Below are 22,092 nucleotides of genomic sequence, written 5' to 3' on the forward strand. Positions count from 1 at the left end.
AAAATTAAAGCTGAAGGCAACTCCCAAGCTTCAAGTATAGTGAAAAAGAGAACATTCAGAAGCGGGTAGGCTTGTCCAGACTATTTCAATCTATAAAGCTAGACTCCTCAGCAATCCTACCCCTATGATACTACTTTGCTCATCACTAAACATTTAGCTGTATTTTAATTTTTTTTACCTCTTCTTCATGTAGAACCACTTGACCTTTGAGAGGATTTCCCAGCAGTGCCACAGTCACAAAAGGTTGCCAGACATTTCCAACTGTTCTTGGGAAGAGGTCATAAAGATCCACAAAGTATCCACTCTTACTAGAAATGTTCATGAAGTACAAGGAAACAGGATTGCACGTAGTAACGTAAAGAACATTTTCGGCTTCCTCTTCTGGAATAAGAAAATAAAATTAATGAAAGGCTACTGACATGGCGCATTGCTCTTCTGGAAATACGCATGTCATAAACTCAGCAGATGGTATAGCAAAATGTACAGCAAAATTACCACCGTTGGCACAGGAAGATAAAGAGAGAAATAGTGTCTTGATACTAACTAAACATTAACAGGCAGAATCTTGCCCCAACACTATTAACTCTTTAAACAAGTAGTCCAAGGCACATTTGTGCAGATATGACTGCAGTGCCTGCCAGCTGCTGGTATACACAAAATCTCTCCAGATGTTTTTGTTTGTTTCTAAATTTGGTTATCCCTCTTTCTCTATCTCATTGTCCCTTTCAATTAATATATTTAATAATTAAACATGGGATGAATGCAAACTTCATATAGAACTTTTCACATATAGCACCTTCCTGACTGACTTCAGACAATTCTTAAAATCAATCCAAAGCCATGTAATTTCTGTTTCGCTGTCATAAAAGTTTTTTAATGTATTTGAAACTATGGCTACAAGCTCAAAAGACAGCATTCCAGTACTGATCATTAGTGTCTGTTTATAATAGACAATAAAGTTTAGACATGTTTAATGATGAACCCTAAAAACATTTATGAATATTCCCAATGATGAAATTCACTTTGGGACACAAGTAGTATAGGTAACTAAGGCAGGGTTGATGCAGTGAGAAAGAATTTTAATCGGTATAAGCACAGGGGAAAAAAGAGCACAGCACTCTGCAAGTTACAAGATTTGTGTTAAAAATGACTTGACCGAGAGAGAGAGAGGAAAAGTCAAAGAATTGTTTTTCTGAAGCAATACAGTGTTGAACATAAAAACTAGATAGACTTGCAATTTTGTGGCTGTGTTCAACTTTAATTACCTATCCTTCCCTTAGTTTGAGAAGGATGCATATCCTTACAAAGACCACAATGTCTCAGTGAAATTATACTTCCATTTCAGTGGCTGATCATTTTTGTATCTCATCTACTGTTAAAAAAAAAAGTGCAAAAAATAAATTATTGTTCCTATACTCCATTCCTATATGCCATATCCTCCATTCCCATATTTCAATTCTTAGTATTATTCCTATACTCCATTGCAAACATAGCTAGAAATACGCACTATCGTAAACGCACTGAAGTATTATTACTTAGAATCCCTCATATTGCCCTTTTATATTCTGCCACTGGCTATCATCGAGCACTTATGAAGACAACAGCCTAGCTCTTCCTCATCTCTAGGATATTTCATGTATTTATAATATTGAGGATCATTACAAAAATTACTAGCTTCTCTTACTGCACCTTTTGTTACCGTGACATCGCAAACTAAGTTAACTTCACCCAAAGGCAGTGTCCAAAAAGCGAGTTCTTCTGTAAAACTGAGGGACCTGGCTTCATGTCGTTCCAGTGGAAATCCTTGGATATTTAAGTACACAGGGCCCTAAAACAAATGATAACAATAAGGGCTTGCTAAAATATTTCACTCACCATTCTTTATGGAAATCTAGAAGTCTTCTTCAAGACTGTTAATACTATTTAACAATTGAAACAGACCAATTACTAAATAAATAAGAGGGAAGAGGAAATGCTTTTCTGCAAGCTCTCTGAATGTCCATACTGCCATTTTCTATGCAGTATAGAAACCATCATGCCTTTCCTCTTTAGTCCGTTATTGGTGTGAAACTATTACAGCTCAGTGGCATGAAAGAGGTATTATGTACTGATAGAACACAGTCCATACAAGGAAAAAATCAGAATACTTTTGTTTTAAAGAAGTTCAATGGCAATTTCTTATTATATAAAGTTTAAGTCTCACCCCTACATCACATTAGCAGTTCAGGTTTTTTTCCTTATTCGCTGGAGCAATAATTACTGAAGTTAAGCCAAGAACTCAAAGCTGAAAAGGACTTAGAAGCTTTGGCTGCAGGTCAAATTGTACCCAAGGTTCAGATTCAAACTTGGCAGTGCCAAAGACCCATAAGAATTCAGCTGCATGCAAAACAGAAACAGAAAAGAGCTTTCTTTTCAGTCTCTGATCTTATCCAAAAATTGAGATTTGGGGCCTGAAACTGGCCACCTCCAAACATACTAAACAGCTACAAAGTTCCTTCAAATGTTGTATTTTCAATATCCTCATAAAAACATCTTTTCAAGAACTTCTGACCAAACTTACTGATTTTAAAGCACATCTCACATTGTGACGGTCAGCTATACAAAACCGTTCATTTTTCTAGTCAGTATAAAACACCCACGAACAGGTAACAAGGACCACGCTTTGTATATATTCTTTTTCCTGAAGAAATCAATCACATTTTAGATTCTTTGCATCCCAATACATAAAAACAGTATTATATGAATTTAAAAAAAAAATGAAAAGACAAACCTTTACATCTATTTTTTGAGTTTCTGTTGGACACAGCAGTTTCTGTTGTGCATTCCCTGGCTGATCGACTTTCCAGTAGCCCATAAATTTATGATCTGGTAACGGCAGTCTGTCAAACAATGTAGGAACAGATAAATTTTTACATTCATTAACCAGCAACTGATACGGAATAAATCATTTAAAGAACTGCATTCTTCCAATGAGACATATCTGAAGATTCTCTTGTAGAAAATGCTTCCTTGCTAAAATATTTCATTTCTTTTACATTTTAAATCACAAAAATTTTAGCCTTCTGGAATACTAATACAGTCACAACCTAAGCAGCATCATAAAAGAAGAAGCAATTCACTTAATATGGCCTCAAAAAGAAAACTTTTCCAGTCTGAATTATTTTAGATATGTAATAAAATATATCCAAGCTGTCTCTTGCTTTGCTTTATTCAGATCAGGCAGGGTGTGACAGTACCACTTAAAGGAACTCCTCTCAGTGGCACACTCATCTAAAAAACCAGCAGAATAAGCACAGTAAACACTGTAGCAAGTTAACCATGTAATAAAAGTTCAATGAATTATTTCCATATATTTTGCTACTGACATGAAAAAAGGCAAAGGAATACAGACATGAGAGTATCCCGTTGCCTTCTGGCCAGTACAGCCTACAGAAAGGACTGGGACATCTTCCAAAGCCTCAGTTGCTTGCCTTGGTCTAATTTCTTAATTTCTGTACCTTTTATTTAGAGAAAAAATATATGGGCCACAGCAAAACTCATTTATATAGCAAAAGAAAATGCTGGTGTATGACAAAGTAGCTTGACAGCAAAATAGGGACAACACAATTTTTATTTCTTTCCTCTGAAGTGATTTGCAACCACTGAAAGCAGTTTAACACCATTAATTTGCATGAATACCTTCAAGCTAATGAACTCATCACTTTTGGTTTCTTTTATTTGGGATCAGTTGCTCCTAAAAAGACCTCCTATCAAAACTGTGTTCTGTGTTACATGCTGTTGCACATTATTGTACAGCTACAGAACTTGGCAAGAGAACAGAAGACATTCCTTCTCCCAGTTTCTATAAATATCTCCAAAGCCTATTTTAAGGAAGTTCTCTTAGACTGTTTGTTAAAAGTCTGAGCATGGTCTCTTCTGTCCTGTCTGATGATGCTCGTTCCTACTGTTACAATTATTTCCCCTCTCCACACAACCAGCCTGGCCCCTCTAGATATTAGAGGTTTGTTTCATTTCTTCTTGATATTCTTTTCAGAATAAAAAGGGATCCCAAATCAAAAAACCTCAGTTGGACTATATATCAGTCTTGGGGAATTTTAATTTTACTTTTTTTTCCACTGAGAACTTAAAGGAAAATTCAGGGAATGAATACTAATATCCTCTAAACTTTGCAAGTCATGCAGGGAAGCCGCATTAACATTTCTTACTGGTATACTGGCATCAAATCTCAAGCAACCTGGAGAAGCCAGTACTCACAGGCGGACAGTAACTCAACCTCCATCCCCATTCTGTGTTTGGACCTTCTGGCAAGGCAGTCAGATAGCCAAAGATATTTTTTGCAAACAGAAAATGGTTTGGATGCTATAGATTGTTGGTGCTTATAGATAAATATCCAGCTGCCAGCAATATGCCATTGGGGCATGTAATGAGGAAAGTGCATCTCATCAATTCCCTCTCTTAGTCAAAGAACCAGCAGAGTCTTCATTGCCTGTTTGTTGCCTAGTTAAGAGTATCAATAGACACGAATGTTTGAAGAGTGATTTATTTTGCATTCTTCCCCACTTCAGTTTGCATTTTTCCATTCTTTACACCTAGCTAGTCTAACCAGATTTTTCCCCAATTAAGAAAAGAAATTAAGCCAGACTCAAAAAAAAAAAAAAGCAAGTACAATATATTGTAGATTACAACATTCAACACCATCAGGAAAAAACATTCAGGATGCACTATTTCAGCATATACATAACTCTTAGATAAATTTATTCATGCAGTCAGAAAATGGGCAAACAGTCAAGTCACGCTGAATGTCAGTTTATCCATGAACTGGAATTTTACTTCAGGCTTCCATTTGGGTTTCAAAATGATTTGTTGGCACAACGTTGGTTATGTCTTGAGCCAAAACTGTCTTGTGTGCAAAAAGAAACTGGAGATTATTTTTTTGCTGTGGTGACTCCGAGTAGCATAATTTCTGATATGCCTATAATCAGCAATAATTGTTTCCCGTTAGCTCAATGGAACATCAACTTCCACAAGGATTTGGACTTCAGTTTTAATTCCTTACACATTACTCCCATGGACAACATCCTAGAAATCAACGGGTTCACTACTAATCATGAATACTTATTAAATTTTAAAACAAAACATATGTTAATAACCAGCTCTAACCAAACACCCTGCTTTATATAGCAACAGAATTACAGATTGCATTCCCAAAGAAACAAAACATTTCCACTCTGTTTCAGCTTTCTGGAGATTTGCTTTGCTAATAGTTCTTCTCTTCCCTCAGGAAAACTGATTTCTCCTTTATCCTAGATTCTTGAGGTTTTGTTCTCTTTCCTGTTTCTGAATGACTTAGTTTCTCTGGGGCAGCAGACAAAGCCATCATGAACAGCAAAGAGGAGGGAAAGGTAAATCAGAATTTAGGAATAAAAGAGAAAGCAGAATTCATAATACAAAGTTATTTGTCAAGAGTAATAGGGATCTTATTCTTCCAGGGCCTGATAATTCTGTTTTACTCCACCTCACTGCTCTCTCTTATAAATCTGGTCTAAGAAAGACGAAGAGTACTGAAGAAGCTGGTGGCATTAAAGGTCTTATAACCAGTCTGCCTCCTGAACAATTTTCAGGAGACAGTGAGGATGCAGAAGGACTGGAACAAGAAAGACTGGAACAACATGCCCACACTGTAAACGTGTATACATCTTCACAAGTTTTCCTCTAATGAATATATATGATACACAGTGAAGGCGGGAGATTTCATTTTCCCAGGACTTAGAAGTAACAAGCAAGTTTTGAAAATAACTTGAAGTGACAGTACTGGTAAAAAGCTTCACAAGGCACTCCGGCCGCACTGCTGTATTTCAAATTAATTAACCAAATACCGTTTACATAAAAGGCAGACAGAATACTATGGAAATGCCACCATTAGCAAAAATCTGCGAAGCAAAGAGATCTGATGGGTGTAAAAAGTGCAGTGGTTGGGTAAGAGTGGTACCGAAACTCCACTGCTCTCTGCAGCTGGAGTGTATTCGTGCATCCAAAAGCTGGAAAGGGTTTCTAGAACAGAAAAACTACACGGCAGACTGCAGTAATCTTGTAAGAAAGCCAAGACTTAAAAGCAAGTTCTAAGGAATTATTCCTGATCAGTTCTTTGATTATGGATCTGTCAAAGCCTGTTGCTTAGGGAAAATTTAGAAATATTTTTTAATGTTTATTTACTCTTAATTTTACTGGTTTTCTACAAGATTACTACTGTCCATGAAGTGGTTATATAAGCAGGTACTTTGTTTAGAAAAGGTGATTGCACAGGACCTAGAGTTCATGGGACAATTCTACAAAAAATTACTATTTAGCCTGATTTTCTTCATGCACAGTGGTCTAAGGGGAGACAATCTGTCAAAACATAATTCTCTAGTGGCTTCTGCTGCTGGAAAACTTTTCAAAGTGACACCTACAATTTCTTCTACCACAATTTGTTTTCATTTGTATCTTTTTGATTTTAGAAAATAAAATTCATTTTCGGCTAATTAAAAAACAAACAAACAAACCAACCACCAAACAACTATGTTCAAAAAGTCAATAGAACCTGCTTTATAAAGTTATTCATTTAGCTTTCTGAGAACATACCGGGAAATGGCTACAAATCTTGAAGACTAAAGTTCCACTGAACGCAAATTCTCTACAGCTGTACTAGTACAGCTGCAGACACGAGCTATGACAGGCAACAAAGCTGCTTAATACGTAGGCTACATAGGCTTGTAAACCAGCTCAGTGCTGGCACAGAATGTGTTATTCAAGGACTTCAGTAACAGCCTGTGCTCCATCTAGCTGAAGAGACTTCTATCCTACCTAACTTCTTTGGACTTAAGTAAGATAGACTTTGAAACCAGGAAAATTCCTTACCAACCAGATTCCAGATCTCTGTACTTTATTTAAACACCTTTTAATTAAAAATATAAGCAGTAGACATACAGAACAGTCTTATGTTAGGCCACCCGTTCCCTGACAGTCAAGTGCAGGTCCCTCCCTCTGCTTCCCCTGCAATGCACAGGATGGACAAGAGACACATATGGTATGAGACAGGCCCAACAATTAACTACAGATTACCTGGGAAAACAAAAAAAAACAGTCTCAAGAGAAAATTAAAGCTGTTAAAATTTACATATTTACATTGTATTACATATAACAAATTCAGTTCATATAAAACAAATATTCAAGTTATAGCAAGCACCTGGAAGTGGGTAGTGACAGGAGGAAAAATATGGAATGGCAATTTCATCAAGGATAAATGCCAGAATTAGATAAATGCCAGAACTGTTTTACCTAGGAATTGCAAATGGTCTGAACTGTGCAACAAAATGGCAGATTAACATGAGTTCAGAAAAATGTGACATAACAGATGTCAATGGGAAAAACAAAGTGTAATTGTACATAAAGAAAGACAATGAGTTAGTAGAGTGAGTAATCCATTTTACCCACTATGTCTTGGCAAAACATCATAGACAAGCCATCTGCTTTACACACAATACTGATAAAAATTATAAACTATTGAACAGGTGATACCAGGAGATACAGACAATGTCATGATGTCATAAGCTGACAATACTGAACATGTCAGTGCCTTGAAGAATGACCATCCTATTTGGGAAAAAAAGCCCCAAAACCTGAAGGAAATAAAAAGCCCAAGTAAAGCATTACTTTACAGCTCTAATATGAGATACCAATTTTGGAAATAAAAGAATTAGCATCTACAAATTAATTTCTCTCTTGAGAAAATAATTACTGCAAGAATTCTTTTCTAAAATGGTCATTAGACACCACCTAATCTTTCCTTCCAAGATTAGGTATATTAATTCCAGGGCCTAAACTAAAATTCCCGTAAGGTTCACTGGTACCCTCTGTTTAATTTCCTCTGTAATTTCAGCTGGATACAACCCTCAAAGTTCCTTCTATTGAGACACTGTACTGTAGTGTGTTGCTTGTGTCTCTTGTGTTTTTGTTCCTATATTTACAGCAGTTATGTTTCAGCAGCAATTTAAATAATTCTGATTTATTCAAGTTTTCTTTTAGATTAAGTAATAGGCGACAGACAGACTTCTCCAAAACCTATTAAAATAAAATAAAGATTCACAAATTGTTTGATCCAAGATATGCCAGAGAGTACCTGTATAAAGGAGTCAGCCTTTCAAGTATAATGATTTTCCTGTCCTAGAATCTCCTGGAAATGCTTCTGTATCGCAAAACTTCTTAATTGCACAGGATTTGTATTCTTATCAATAGCAACGATTTTGCTGCAGGTATGGCTAACATCCTCAGGCAGAATAGGTTTGGACTATTATCCTAGTTTTCACATTACTTAATAGAACCGCCGAGCAATTTATTATGGTAGCTAGTAAGTCTTGAAAATCTTGCAAATTAAGACTGGAACACAGAAGCGAACCTCTGTGGGGGTATGCTGTTGTCACTACAACACTGTAGAAATCACACCTAGTTAACCTTCAGACTGCCAGCTCTTGAGAGAGTATGATCTAGTTGAAGATTCCCTCCTCATTGCAGGGCGGTTGGACTAGATGACCTTTAAAGGTCCCTTCCAACCGAAACTATTCTATGGTTCTATAAGGTAGGCAAACAAGCTTAAAATTGAAAGTGTTCTTGACAAGAGAACTAATCTGAAAAAATACAATGCAGTTAAGAAAAGTGCAAGCATGAAGGAAGTTGATTACATACAGTGAAGATGGGGTAAGCGCTATGCAGGGTTCTGCAGAAAGGCTCTGGAGGTTCATGTTTAGAAAACTAGACACGAGTTAAACATTGCAAGAAATGCAAACTTACTAGGTTTTTTAAAAGGGACTGCTGCATGAAATACATCTCTATTCTATATTCTCATACTACTCTACTCAGCTCTAGCAGAAACTAACCTGCCCAGTTTTACACACAATGCTTAAAGATGGACATGAATAAAGTGGAGAGGGAGAGCATAAAAGAAAAATAAAAGCAACCAGAGGCCTTAAAAAAGGGGGAAGATTGAGTGAACTGTTTAGTCTAGAGAGGACTTTCTAATGGTAAAGATATTTAGGAACAAGACTGGCTTGCTTTGGGAGGTTACAGAACTCCATCTCTGAAGGTTTTCAGGCATGAATCATGACAAAAATCCAGTAAGAAGGTATTAGATTAACTTGCATCTTTTCTGAAGAAAGTGGGATGGACTAGATTAGCACCATTGTCCTACTCTCAAATTCCCAGAAAACAACACAGAGGAGGTCAGTACTCTAGTTATAAACATGTAGCAGCTTCAGGAAGAACTTTTTCTGCAGTGGTCCATACACCATACACTATTACCTCAATGTGTCCATCACATGAGCTTGCAATATGGGCTGGAACAGATTTGGAGAGATTATCTAGATGTTCTTTTACCCCAAGGCAGAATCAGCTATGCCTAAACCATTCCTAAAAGCTGTGTCTGTAATTCAAGGTGATCTACCTGGGGCTTACAAGCTCCATAGGGTTAAATCTCATGACCAATAGCAAGGCTGTCTTGGAATGGACCAGCAGGATAATCTGAAATGCCAGCTGTGGTGGATGCAAGTGAGATACTGAGACCAAGATTGCTGGATCATCAGAGCCAAGTGGTCAGCCTAGTCCCAATCTGGCATGGTGAGATCTATGAAAAAGTTGCTTTTATCAACTGTGTGTGAACTGCTGTAGTTTCTTCTTCTCTTGGCCTTCAGTGCAGAGTATGCACCCATAGCTGTCAGTCATGTCAAGTTTTTGATGAGCAACTTGTGGGGGTCTTGTAAGTCCGTCATCCTTGGTGTAACCTGTCCTATTAAAACCTCAGTGATGGATTCAAAATGATCAGGTGATTATCCCTAATTCAAAATAATCAGATCTTTCTTCTATCTTCTCACTTCTAGACTGAACAGTTCCCATTTACAGCAGTCTTTCTCTTACGTTTCCTAAACCTCTGATTGTCTCATTACTAAAGAGTCCTCTCCAATCCACCCACATAAACCCACATCTAATACTTCTAAAAATTATATAAAGTGCAAATTTCTCAAAAACTATGACAAACATCATAATTCTTTAAAAGAGAAATTACCAAGTGATTTTTAGTAAAGAAACTATGGCAAGAGTTTCATGTGTGTACTGTCAATTTGACAGGCACCGCAGTTGCTCAAGCATTGGCTCCCTAGGCATGTAAATCTTCTGTCATCAAAATTAAGAGGTACACCACAGTCATTACACTGCCAATCTTCTTTTAATAGTTATATGTAGGATGCTAGATATAACAACAGTGGTGCTCCAGCAGGAGAAACCTACACATGGACACCTAATATGAAGACATCATGTCATAAGAATCAGTCCTGTAGCAAATATAAAAGTACCATGTCCCATGGAAAACTCAATTTTCCATATATCCATAAGGCTTTCTTCATGAAAGGGAAATATTTGTTTCTCCATAAATAAATTCTGTATTAGAGTTCAAGCCAGAGTAAGTAAGTTTTCTAATTGCTTTTCAATATGATCTACTTAAGCCTGTTATCTGTGAATTGTAGAAGAATGAGTTAAATCTCTTTCACAATTTAGTTTAGACTTAAAAAAAAAGGTGTTTTTATTCTAGCCTATGAAAAAGTATACGGTATAATACGCCAACTGTTAAAATAATTAAAGAATAATAGTAATATTCAGACACGCACACAAATGGTTCTTAGAGGTCACCTGCATTGCCCTATTCTGCAGAAGTATTTTTGTAGAGCCTTCTGTGATTATCAAAGACAAAATCCCACTACTACTGAAGACAACTTTTTTTTTGGCTACCGATTTAGGTGATAAATAACAGGACAGAAATATGTTGCAATTCAATTAAAAACACAGGAGAAGAAACAAGTATTTCCCTTTATTAATATATATGTGCTTGCCATACAAACTATCAATATGTACATGGACATTAAAGATTAAATATTAGTAATAAGCAAATACTCTATCTTAAAGTAATTTATATTGTAACTTGGAGGAATATAACTTTGAACCAGAGGACTGACTTCAAGTATTCCAGGTTGTTTTTAAATCAGTTAGCAGCAAGATAACACACTATAAAAAAGTGAATATGAGAGACCTGTCTTCTTAATATATATCTTATGTTATTCTTACTCCTTGGCCAGCTGTACATTGGTCGGTTTTGCTCCAATAGGTATCCCATATTTGTGCAAAGTGCTGATTAAAATTTCACGCATTTCGTTGTTGTAGGAGTCAAAGTCAAATACATTCCGAACAACGTTTGCCAGTCCTTCAGTTGGAAATTTCTGTGAAGAAACAAAGACCCCCAAATTTCTTTTACTGAATATCTGTTAAGTTACAGCATATAAGTAAATACTTCTAAAATGAATAGTTATAACCGTAACTTTGTTCAACTTAGACAAGTGCTCAAGTCATCTTTTTTTTAGTTTCCAGAATGAAGAAGGTACATTGCTTCAAGTCAGAATGAAGTTACTGACACTAAACTTGAATTAAACACACAAGGAGACAATTATTTAAATACTCAACATCATTCATGTTTTAAAGAATTATTTTCATTATACACATAACAAGATGGTGTAATCATTGGAAAATATAATAATGTATTTTTTAAATTTGGAACTGCTGTCTGCTAACCATGCAGATCTGACACAAATACATACATTGAACTATACAATTCATTTAACAATTCTGATTCTTAACGTTGAATATAGAAAAGCAGAAGATACACTGCTTACTTACTAAAAATTACTTTAGGTCATGATGGATTTTAGTAGAAACAGAAATTCACTTAAGATGCACAACTATTTGTTTTCTTAGTGAAAGTTACTACCTGAAGTGTACTGTGTACATAAAGAAAAAACAGTTTATCAAACTCGCATTAGTTATTTCCAACAAAGAAAACTTTTGCTATTGAACTGGACTGATGCTTTAAGGCCAGTATGCTCTTCAGGTTTCAGACCCTCACATCTTCCCACACCTTTTAATTAGTGCTTTTCTGCAAGAAGAAAACACATTTTTCTGCCTCTTATTTCCCACTAAGACCTAGAAGACTTAAAAGCCTTGACTGAGCAGTCAATTAAACTCATGTAGTAGGAATAAGCTGAAGTGAAGATGTTTTTTTTTAGTACCTGCAGAAGACACTATAGGTGTCAAAAGCTGGCTTAGCCTTTCTGCAAACTGGTTCCAAGTGCTTAGTCAGTAACGTCCACTGTCTTTTGATTTGCCCTGAAACTCCAATAGCAAACATGTACCTGTGCCCATTTAAATTAAGGTAGATTCCAGTAAGCATGGACCTTAATGTATGTAGTCATAATTTCAGTCTCCAGTAAGCTTATTTTTTAGAGGTACATTCAGGTAATTTAAACAGAACACGTATTGTGCAAAATTTAGATTTTATTTGCCATTAATAAAAACAGCTGTTTAAGTTGAATATATTAACACATCTAAGTCACTGAGCCTTTTCACAGATACTCTTTAATAAAACATCTGAAAAAAATCATCTTACTCTTGTAAGATGTAAATAGAGTAAATAAAAATAATTAAAAAAAAATCACCAAATTACTATATATCCTAGGTTTTTACCACCTAACTGCTTTATTTTACCTTTTTTGGCAAGAGACAGGAATGAGAATCTTTTTATTTTAAACTTCTCACTTTTTCTTCATATGCCTTACGTTCAAATATTAGATCTTTGAGACCAGGACATGGATCTCCCTGTCTCAGAATGACACATTCACAGTGATGAAGATAAACATGTGAAGAAGTATTTTAGAGAGTTGAAGTCTTATCTGTTTTTTTCCTCCATTAGTGAGCAAGGCTGGTACAAATAACTTCAAACCCATACTTAACAGAAGTGTCAGAGAAATGTATAAAAGAATTAAAAATAAAGATATCTGAGTCCTAAAATAAAAACTAAACCAGAAGAAAACATAAAATTTTCATAAACGTTTTGTCCTGTACTCTTCATCAAACATCAGCCTTAGTCAGGAGTTTAATATTTTCCCAACTTAATAAATATCTAATCTCTGAAATAAAATATCCGTGACACAAATAATACTAAAATTACCTAGTTACTGTGGTAGAATGAATACCACTGCTAGAAATAGGCTTGTACAAACCTTTTTTTAATCTGTGGTGTACATGCTACAGAATATTTCAGTACTAGTGTTGGTATAAAAGCATACTAAACTATGTCCTGCTTTTTAAATGTGTCCGTGAGGAACCTATTAGAAGTTCTGCATATTACAGATCAGCAAAATACAAGTTATTATGGGATAATATACAGTTGTCCTACAGCCTGTGCCACCCTGGTTACAATGTCCACTCCTTACCAAATGAAACAGGCTACTAAAAATAAAATTTCTCCCAACAGCTATTCTAACTAAAGGCTGTATAAACATTTCACATGTAACATAAATGCAAAAAGTTTGTGACAATGTTCAGTAGTGAAAGTACTAACTTCTGTAACGTACATTGCACCTTAGAGTCAAAGTAGACATCATATTGGGGGGAAAAAAAAAGTGGATACTTTATATAACCAAAACCTTTCCTTAAGTAATTATTTTAGAACACTTATGATGATGAACACTGCATTTTCTGTGTTCTTCCCTTCTCACTGTGAAGCACAACCAACAAACTGGCACCAAGCTATCTTGTTCACTCATGACCTACTCTTTTCCCTGCCCTGCACGAGATACTGCAGAAACCTTGGTCAAGTGCTTCAAATATTATCTGGTTTTCACTAGTAGTATCCAAGTGTGTCCACGGTTTTCTGAATCATTGTGTAAGTTCTGATATCGATACCCTCCTCCTCAATGAATTGCCTCAATAGTTCCATGCCTCTTGATCAGTAGGACATGACATAATAAAAAAATGTATTTCCTTAGGTACAACTGATGGCTGCTGTCAATAAAACCTGTTCTGAACACAAGCCACTTGTCAAAAGGTCCTCTACTTCAGTTATTAAAAAAATCACAACTCTCTTGTTTCAATCAGAACAAATCCAACCGCTTTTTAATAACTGCCTGGACAACTGCTTACTGAAGAAAGGCAATGACAGTTCACTTGAAGAAGGAAAAAAAGAAAAAAAAAGGTTGAATGTTTGAGTTGAACATTTAAAAAAAATAATTTGGTTTCTATTGATTTTTAAAACCAGTTTACTGGAGAAAATATTGATCTCTCATCACTCTGTCCAGTTCTCATTCATTGATTCTTCCCTTTACAAGTAACACCTCTATGTGTACCTTGGAGTATTTTCACAGCTTAGATTCTTGGCTATTCCTTAAAATAGTAAGTAACATAGGTTTTGCTTTTAACAATTTTATATATTTTTATATATATGTATATATAGCTTTATTTGATACAGAGTTGTGACAGAATTCGGCTTGGTGAAAAATCCGTATTTTTATGGATCTAACTTTCCATGAGTACATGTATTGCTATAGTCTGCTTAAAAGCTATCAGCAAAATAGTAGTTTCCCAGTACAAATACAGAATCTTAATTAAAATATGATATACACATTGAGGTCCACTGTACTTCTACCACTACCCTGAAAAGAAAGTGACAAATTATCTGGTATCCAGTCTGGAATGAGACCAGATTTTTGTTTTAGACTTCTACCTCATGTCCTCACTACCACTCACTTCCCTACATATTCCAGTGCCTTCAGATGCCTGCTCACTTCCCGTCCTGCCGGCACCATCCCAAAGGCCCACCCTGCCCCCACGACACTAACAGATCTCTCCCTGCCTGCTCACTCCTCCGTGCCCTCGGCTTCCCCCTCTATCCCCCATGCCTTTTCACCGAATGCTGCCAGCGCTCTCTGGGTCTCCTCAGTTGTCCTGTCAGCAAGGCAAGAAGCCCCATGTCTACGGCTCATCCTGAGCAACGTGCATACTGATTGATTAACCGGTGCTCATGTCTTTAGTGGTATCATCTACTGCCAAGCAAAACACTTGAATTCTCCCCCTGCCTTTTCATTCACAGGGATACTAATTTCAGTCTGTTCCTCTCTGTCAGATAGCCGCTGATTTTGATTAAACCAGCAGAAACCTAATTAACTTTGAAAACTGGTAACTGAGATTCACTGCGGTTGGCCAAAAGGGTAAAAGGTGGTTATTCATGTGAGTAGGGCCGCAAGGAGAGAAAGGGATACAAACTGTGATTTGGTAAGCTTAGTTTCCTTTCAAGAATAGGCTGAACAGAGAAAAAGTACTGTCTTAGCACAAAAGCTTACTGAACAGGCCTAAAAGCCCGATGACTAGTAGACTTCAGGGCCAGAAGGTACCTTAGACATTTGCTGCTTGAAAATTGTTATACTAGTACCTACTATTAAAAAGCAATCTCATATACAAACAAGAAAGAAGGCCTATCAGAAAAATCTCAGCTTTTCCAAACTAAATAGAGTTAGGAGAAAACCTATTTCCATTTTATCTGGACTAACGTGGCTTGCCTGATTAGCATCTACCAGAGACATCGGGTGAACCTGAACTCTGCGAAACAACATACAAAAGGTCTCGTGAAAACTTGTACGTTAGATTGCAGAGAAGCAATTTTTTCTCCAAAACAACCAACTCTTTTTTGCAGAAGTAAAAAATTCCAAAATTATGTGAAAGAAATCAACACAATAGTACAAAGAGAGTGGGTCTGTGGAACTGCTGTAAGGGAAATTGTTTAACAACATGACTAACTTCCCTCCTTCCTTCCTAAGGACCAGCAATTTTATTGACTCATTTCCCTCCTTCCTCTTTCTTCTCTACCTGAAGCCCTAAAAGCTTCTTACTTTGGAATAACCATTATGTTTATATTCATTGTTTACATTTGGCTACTCCCAGACTTTATTCAGATTGAAAAACAAGTTACAGTAAACAAAATGTTGCATCCTTTCAAAGAGACTAGGATCTTGAAAACAAATGTTACAGAAGAAATCAAAGCTGTATGTTGGAGATTTATTTGGATATTTACACTTGACTTTGAAAGAGGTGAAAACTTAGCAGACAGGAAACTTCCCCGCTGATCTGTGCCCAGTGCCCAGGCTGAAGTGACCATACTAATCTGGTTAAGTGAAGGAGACGGAAGCAGAGAGTAAGTGCCGTTAAGACAATTAGCAATGCAGCTCTTCCAATCTTCAATTAGATGCTGCTCACACTCAAAGAAAAACAAAAAAGAATTAAGTCCGTATGTTTCCGCACCAGTTGGTGACAGAAGACAGCGCAAACTTCAGATTACTTGGAGACAGAAGATGAAGGAAGGAGGTTAGGATGGAAGGTAGGAACAGCCAGAGTATGAAGATGGGAAGGAGTTCATTTAACACAAACCCTAAACCACCAGATTTTCAGCAGCACAGCAACTGTTCCTCAAGTTTGTAATTCTTCCACTTTCATTTCAAATGCAACTGTGTGTTTAAAGACATCAGTGATACTATCAACATGGTACATGTTCCTGTTAGTTTGGTAAGGGAATACCTATCAACTGGTTTTGTATCCTAATAAAATACTCTGCTTACATGTTTATTTGGATGGATTCCTCAGGTTTTAGGTCTGAATTTTGTTAACCCTTAGTACAAAGTTACAAAGATATAATTCTTTTTTCTTTACATTATTGATATCATAGTAGCACCGATTTACTTTGTCTCAAGACTTTGTTGCACCCTAGAGACTGTGGAGCACAAAAATCTATCCTCCCCACAAATCTAGATGAACTGAATCTAGATGAACTACTTTTTAAAAGTAGTAATTCTAAGCCGCAGGATCTAAATGTCTGTGTATATGGGTGAATATATGTGAATATGTTCATGAGCACAAACACAAAATCATCATGCAACCCTGTTATACTATGCAGTGTTAAACACAGGAACAGTAGGCCAAAGATTTTATGAGAAACTATATCCTAATTGTAAAAATTGCATTAATATTTCCATTAATCTTTTTTCAATCTAGGATTCAATAATTCAAGAAATAGTCTATAAATTAATAAATTGCCTACTTTATGATTATAAACAGAAAAAAATAAAAGCATTGTTATTTCAAAGAGTATTAAGACACTTTATATTTCAAATACTTCAGACAAAAAGTATTCTTCAATTTATAAACACAGAAGTCAGACTCTACTGTAACCTTTAAAAAATAATCATCATTAAGTCAGAATTCACTATTTTGCAGTTAAAATGCGTGTAGGAAGCAATCACGGTTCCCAAGTACCTGTTTGCTAAGTTGTTACCCATCTAACATTTTCCTTAGAAAAATTCCATCTGTGATGTATTAACTGTTACGCTGCAGGGTTGTTTTCCCCCAGGAAATTATTAAAACCAAAATTTCTAAAGCAGCATAAAGTTGCATTATTCTGGAAGTATTGTATGCCGAATACGGAACTTTTATAATGTAGGCTAGTATAAACGTTGCATACTGTATTCACAGTACGAATGTGATATTTTCTCACATAGTAGAAAAACAGACTCTCAGGTATTTTCTATATCTATAAATAAACACACAGAAAAAATATCTGCCTGTGTACATCTGCGCTCCTTACCCTCAGACTATCTGAACATCTGAATATGATGATTCCTTCAAAATGCAAAACTTTTCATAAAAAATGAAATAAAAATGCATGAACAATAATTGCATCTTTTTCTAAAACCTTCAAGCATTAAAAATTAGTAGTGATGAACTCAAGTTTTCAATGAAATCTAATGTACTGTACCTGTAAATGTTTTACAATATTCACAACTTCTCTAGTTGAATAGGGATAGTTAATAATTCCTTGGTCAGCTAAGCTCCTCAGTTCTCCAAAAGCAGCCACCAGTTTCTGAAGAATCGGCTCTGGAACATCAGGACCATATTGTCTAAGCATAGCCAGTTCAGAATGTGGTTTGGGATTATCAACAGCATGGCAACTAAAAATGTCCCCTAAAAGCAAAAAAGCATACAGTTAAGTAATTTAAAGAGGTAGCATCACAACAGCCCCTTTAAGTTTCATACAGCACCTTAAATGGAAAAGCAATGACTCAAGAGGATGCAGAATACCTGCTTGTTAAAACAAAACAAGACAAAAACTACATTGAAAAATGTGAAGGACAAACTTGCTATGAAGAACATCAAGATTCCCAGGAACATGGAGCTCTCTCCTGTCATCTTAATGAAGGTGATCACAGGGGAGAAATTAACTTCAAGAAGAAACACAAGTCAAATGAATACAGAAAAAAAAAAAAAGAAAAAAGGTTTAAAGAAAGAGTAACAGGTTGAATGGGATCAATTTGTGAACACCTTCAAAACACCACAGGATGCAGGGAAATCTTGATATGCAGGAATGCCCTAATGCACACCCAGTTGAGAGGTCAAGAGGAAATACTGCATCTATCTTTTCTCTCTGCCTGTCTTGAAGTACGGTAGGAAAACTGGCAAGATATTCTTCCCATATATTTGCATTATATTGGTCCCAGTCATATAATCTATAAAATTGAGTTTATTAATAAAGAGTCCTTTAACAGTCATACAAAACTTTGCAGAAGCATGATCAGATCCTGCTGAAAAAGGACTTGGATTAAAAGCAGAAGAGCCCCTATGCTTGAAAAACAAAATCAACAAAGAACCCCAAAACCTCAACCAAGCCTCTGCCACGTGAGCCAAAAGCAATAATGCTGGAATGATCAATTTTGTTTAAAGGCTCCATGCAAGGAGGGAAATTAGGTCATGAAAAAGAACTAGGCTATACTAAAACATCTTGGGGCAACATAGCTGGGTGAAATTCAGAGCCAATGAGTCTCTGACACAGAATCCCCATTCACTGGGAACTACATCTGAAAAACAAAAAGCTATCATGCAATACGGAATGGGGTTTGCACCTGCTCTTATGAGTACATTATTATTTCTTGCAGAATAAGCATCACAGCCAAAGCTAACAGATAAAAACACATAAATTAAGGTGCCTGCACATAAATGGTTAAACTAACATAGATAAAACAGTCAGTGGAGTCTGGAGGGCTATTCAGTTCGTAGCCCTGGTGAAACACTGCCAAAGCATTGCCAGAGGCCCACTTAGACTAACACTGGACTATACAGGCCAATGAATTCTTCATCACTTGCCCTTATGCAATGTAAATTCTTGCTTTTGCTGTGAGATGAAGCTGTGGGGAATCTTTGCTGATACACAGAATTTTTAGGACCTACCAGGAGCTTTCTGAAACAAGGCTGCTGTTGATATAATAAATTTTGATGTGAAATTTGGACAGCCTACCTGAAACTAGGATGAATTCAATATCTTGCCAAATACATATATTTTAATAAGGCCTATCACACATGGCCATGGGCATGGAGAGGCTAATGAGGATTAAGAAGCAGGTAGCACAGTGCTAACACCAAAAAAGACAGTAGCCTCCACTGCTGAGAGGAGAGAAAAGAACCATCCATCAAGCTCCCACCTCTTGTACTGAAGAGGACAGCACCTGGCCTGTGGCGTACTTGATATGGGGAAAAAAAATAGCGAGCAGTTGCGTTAACCACTGATGTCAGGTATCGAGCTGCTTACAGCTCATGTTTTTGCTATATTCGTATGCAATATACACTCATTAACAAAGATTTCTTGTAACCTTGTCTGTCTGCTGTGCTTGTCCAGGTCCCATAAAACAAATCAATTGTAACACAGATGACCACATATAGCTGTTCACTTCAGGGCAAGTTCAGGCACTTTTATTAAGATATGTAAATTTACATGTTAAGTCTTCAAGCTGAATCTCACCCTGAGTGTCTTATGTGAAACAAAGTATCAATATGCATAAGGACCCCTTCTCCACATGAAATCTAATGAATAAAGACAGTCATTCTATTAATCAATTCTATTAAAGATCACTATTTAAGATGAATCACTTACCTAATGTGCCAAAAAAGTCATTACCCAAGAAAGGAAAACCAGGTCTATTTGCTAGAACTATCATTCTAAAATCAGGATGAATAACTATTACATTTTCTCTTCCCTCTACACGAGCATGATCTGGAAAATAAATAAAATGTATTAATTGGATATTTAAGCTTTGCATTGTGAATGAATTAAACAAATATAATTAGATTAGAAGAATTATTCTAATTTAATTATGTTCTTCTTAGAATTTGAAGAACAGTTACAAAAAAAAGGCTCAATAGCTTCTTAACATGTCATTCAACTATGAGTGTTCTAGGTTTCATTTTAAAGTTTCATAATTTGTTTCATGAAAATTTAACTGAAGTGTTTCATTTAAAAAGATAAAAATGCATCCACTGTTCTTGCGGTGGGGACTACCTGTCCTGTTTATATTTAATTTCACCAAAATGATGAAGACAATGGTGAATAAAACGTGTTTTTATATAGGTCTGACATTATCTGATCTAGGAACGCAGGACTGAAATTCATCCTGGTTATTACAACAATCTGTGAGAAGCCAGAGACACATGATTTCACACATGTGAAGATTCTTGTTTCTCCAAAATGAGTCAGATTGGCCCCACTTGTTCCCTTGCAGCATGTTTCCAGTGGCATATGGAGTTCGGGAATCCTTTTACCTCCTCTAAAAAACTTCAGTAGTAACTGAGACTGGCTAGCTCGATATTTTAAAAAAATGCCCACCTACAGTTTATAATGACAAGCAAAACTCAAGTGTTGTGCCATGTGAGCACTGAATGATTGCTCCGCTCATACTTAAACATTGTTCCCAATATTGTTAAAAAGAAACTCATTACGCAAAGTACAGTGTCTACTAACATCAAGAGGGCATTTCAAACACGGTCTTTCTTTGAAAAATAATGAAAAATGTTTAGTTCCTGCACTTCACATGAATTAAATTCCATTAAATTACAAAATACTCTCATCTTGCAGGATATATTTAAATAATATAAGCATACGCAATATTTGATTAGATGAAACCCTTAACAATTCAACATTAGATATACTCATATCTTCAGTTCTAGATCTGATCAAATTATACCCCAACTGTCCAGATGGGCATAACCAAGACCATAATTTGGTCTACTAGATCTCTATTTCTTATGGTGAATGAGAAGCAGAGAGGTCAACTTACAATTTGTTGGGGGTTTTTTTTGTTTTAATTTTTCAGCAAAATTCACGAGAATTCTAATTTAAGAAAACCTTTGTGGCTATTGCAATAGTAGTAAAGAAAATTACTGTAAATTCTTTAATTGTTAACCTTTTAGCAGCAAGTACTTTTTCCATTTGGACTCTTTTGGGTCTCTACTTAGTAACTCAACACGTTACATTTTACTGTCAATGATCAAAACGCTTTCTGGCTACTTACTGGCAACAATTCGCCTTCCATCTGACAAAACCATTTCCCCACTTTCTACTAAAGTTTTTAAGACACAGGTAACATTGGTTGGTGCTTTGTCTGCCTCATCAATTACCAAAATATGTCCGAACTTCACTGCTTTTACCTAGGAAGGAAAAGAATCAAAACATCACAACCTCAAAAAAGTAACTGCAAGAAACTGCATTACTGATTTCTCAGTCAGTAGTAGTGACGTCTCGGTGGCAGTGAGACAAGAAAGGGACTCAGAACAGGGATAAGCTATGACCGAGCCGTAGCAGAGAGAAGAGGAAGCATGCAAGACAAGAAAGGTGGGCATTTCTGTTTCTTCAGGATAGGGATGGAAAGGGCTGCGCCAGGGAGGGAAGTGAGGAGCCTGACCAAGAATGAACTGGAGTGCTGACAGAGAACTGCAAAAGCAGTTTCCATCTAGACTGTCAACATGAAGCTGAAAGAACTAAAGAATGGCTGCAAGAGCTGTTTGGAGTCCAACTTAGCAGGTAGGTGTGAGAGGCTACAAAAGAGAAGGAAGAAAATACCACTCTAGCAGTTAGAATGTGTCAGGTTAATACTAAATTATTTTCCATACTTATTTTGCGCATGCAGGCTCTCAAGACTATCATCTTACTCAGCATTTGGCACAGCAAACATGACAAATGTGATCAAAGTAAAAGTTAATGAAATGTTACCACATGCACTGACTATGCCATGAAAGTAAACAAATCACAAAGAATGTTCTAATTTGAAAAGCCAGCATGTTTAACTACTTGTTTTTAATGAAAAACATTTCCAA

The 22,092-nt window shown here is 36.2% G+C and overlaps 1 protein-coding gene across 5 annotated transcripts in view; it reads right to left on the bottom strand.

Moving 5' to 3' along the window:
* Positions 1-22,092, bottom strand: part of VWA8 (von Willebrand factor A domain containing 8) — a 195,783-nt gene that overhangs the window by 69,431 nt on the left and 104,260 nt on the right. For all 5 annotated transcript variants that reach the window (XM_075488851.1, XM_075488840.1, XM_075488830.1 and 2 more), the window contains exons 23-29: positions 21,291-21,426; positions 19,877-19,996; positions 17,711-17,916; positions 11,146-11,297; positions 2,771-2,879; positions 1,690-1,828; positions 179-381 (exon numbers count right to left, since the gene is read on the bottom strand). In XM_075488851.1, the coding sequence (XP_075344966.1) occupies positions 179-381; positions 1,690-1,828; positions 2,771-2,879; positions 11,146-11,297; positions 17,711-17,916; positions 19,877-19,996; positions 21,291-21,426 (1,065 nt within the window). The remainder of the gene's footprint in view (positions 1-178; positions 382-1,689; positions 1,829-2,770; positions 2,880-11,145; positions 11,298-17,710; positions 17,917-19,876; positions 19,997-21,290; positions 21,427-22,092) is intronic.

Source organism: Mycteria americana, chromosome 1 (genome assembly GCF_035582795.1).
Source record: "Mycteria americana isolate JAX WOST 10 ecotype Jacksonville Zoo and Gardens chromosome 1, USCA_MyAme_1.0, whole genome shotgun sequence".
Lineage (NCBI taxonomy): Eukaryota > Metazoa > Chordata > Aves > Ciconiiformes > Ciconiidae > Mycteria > Mycteria americana.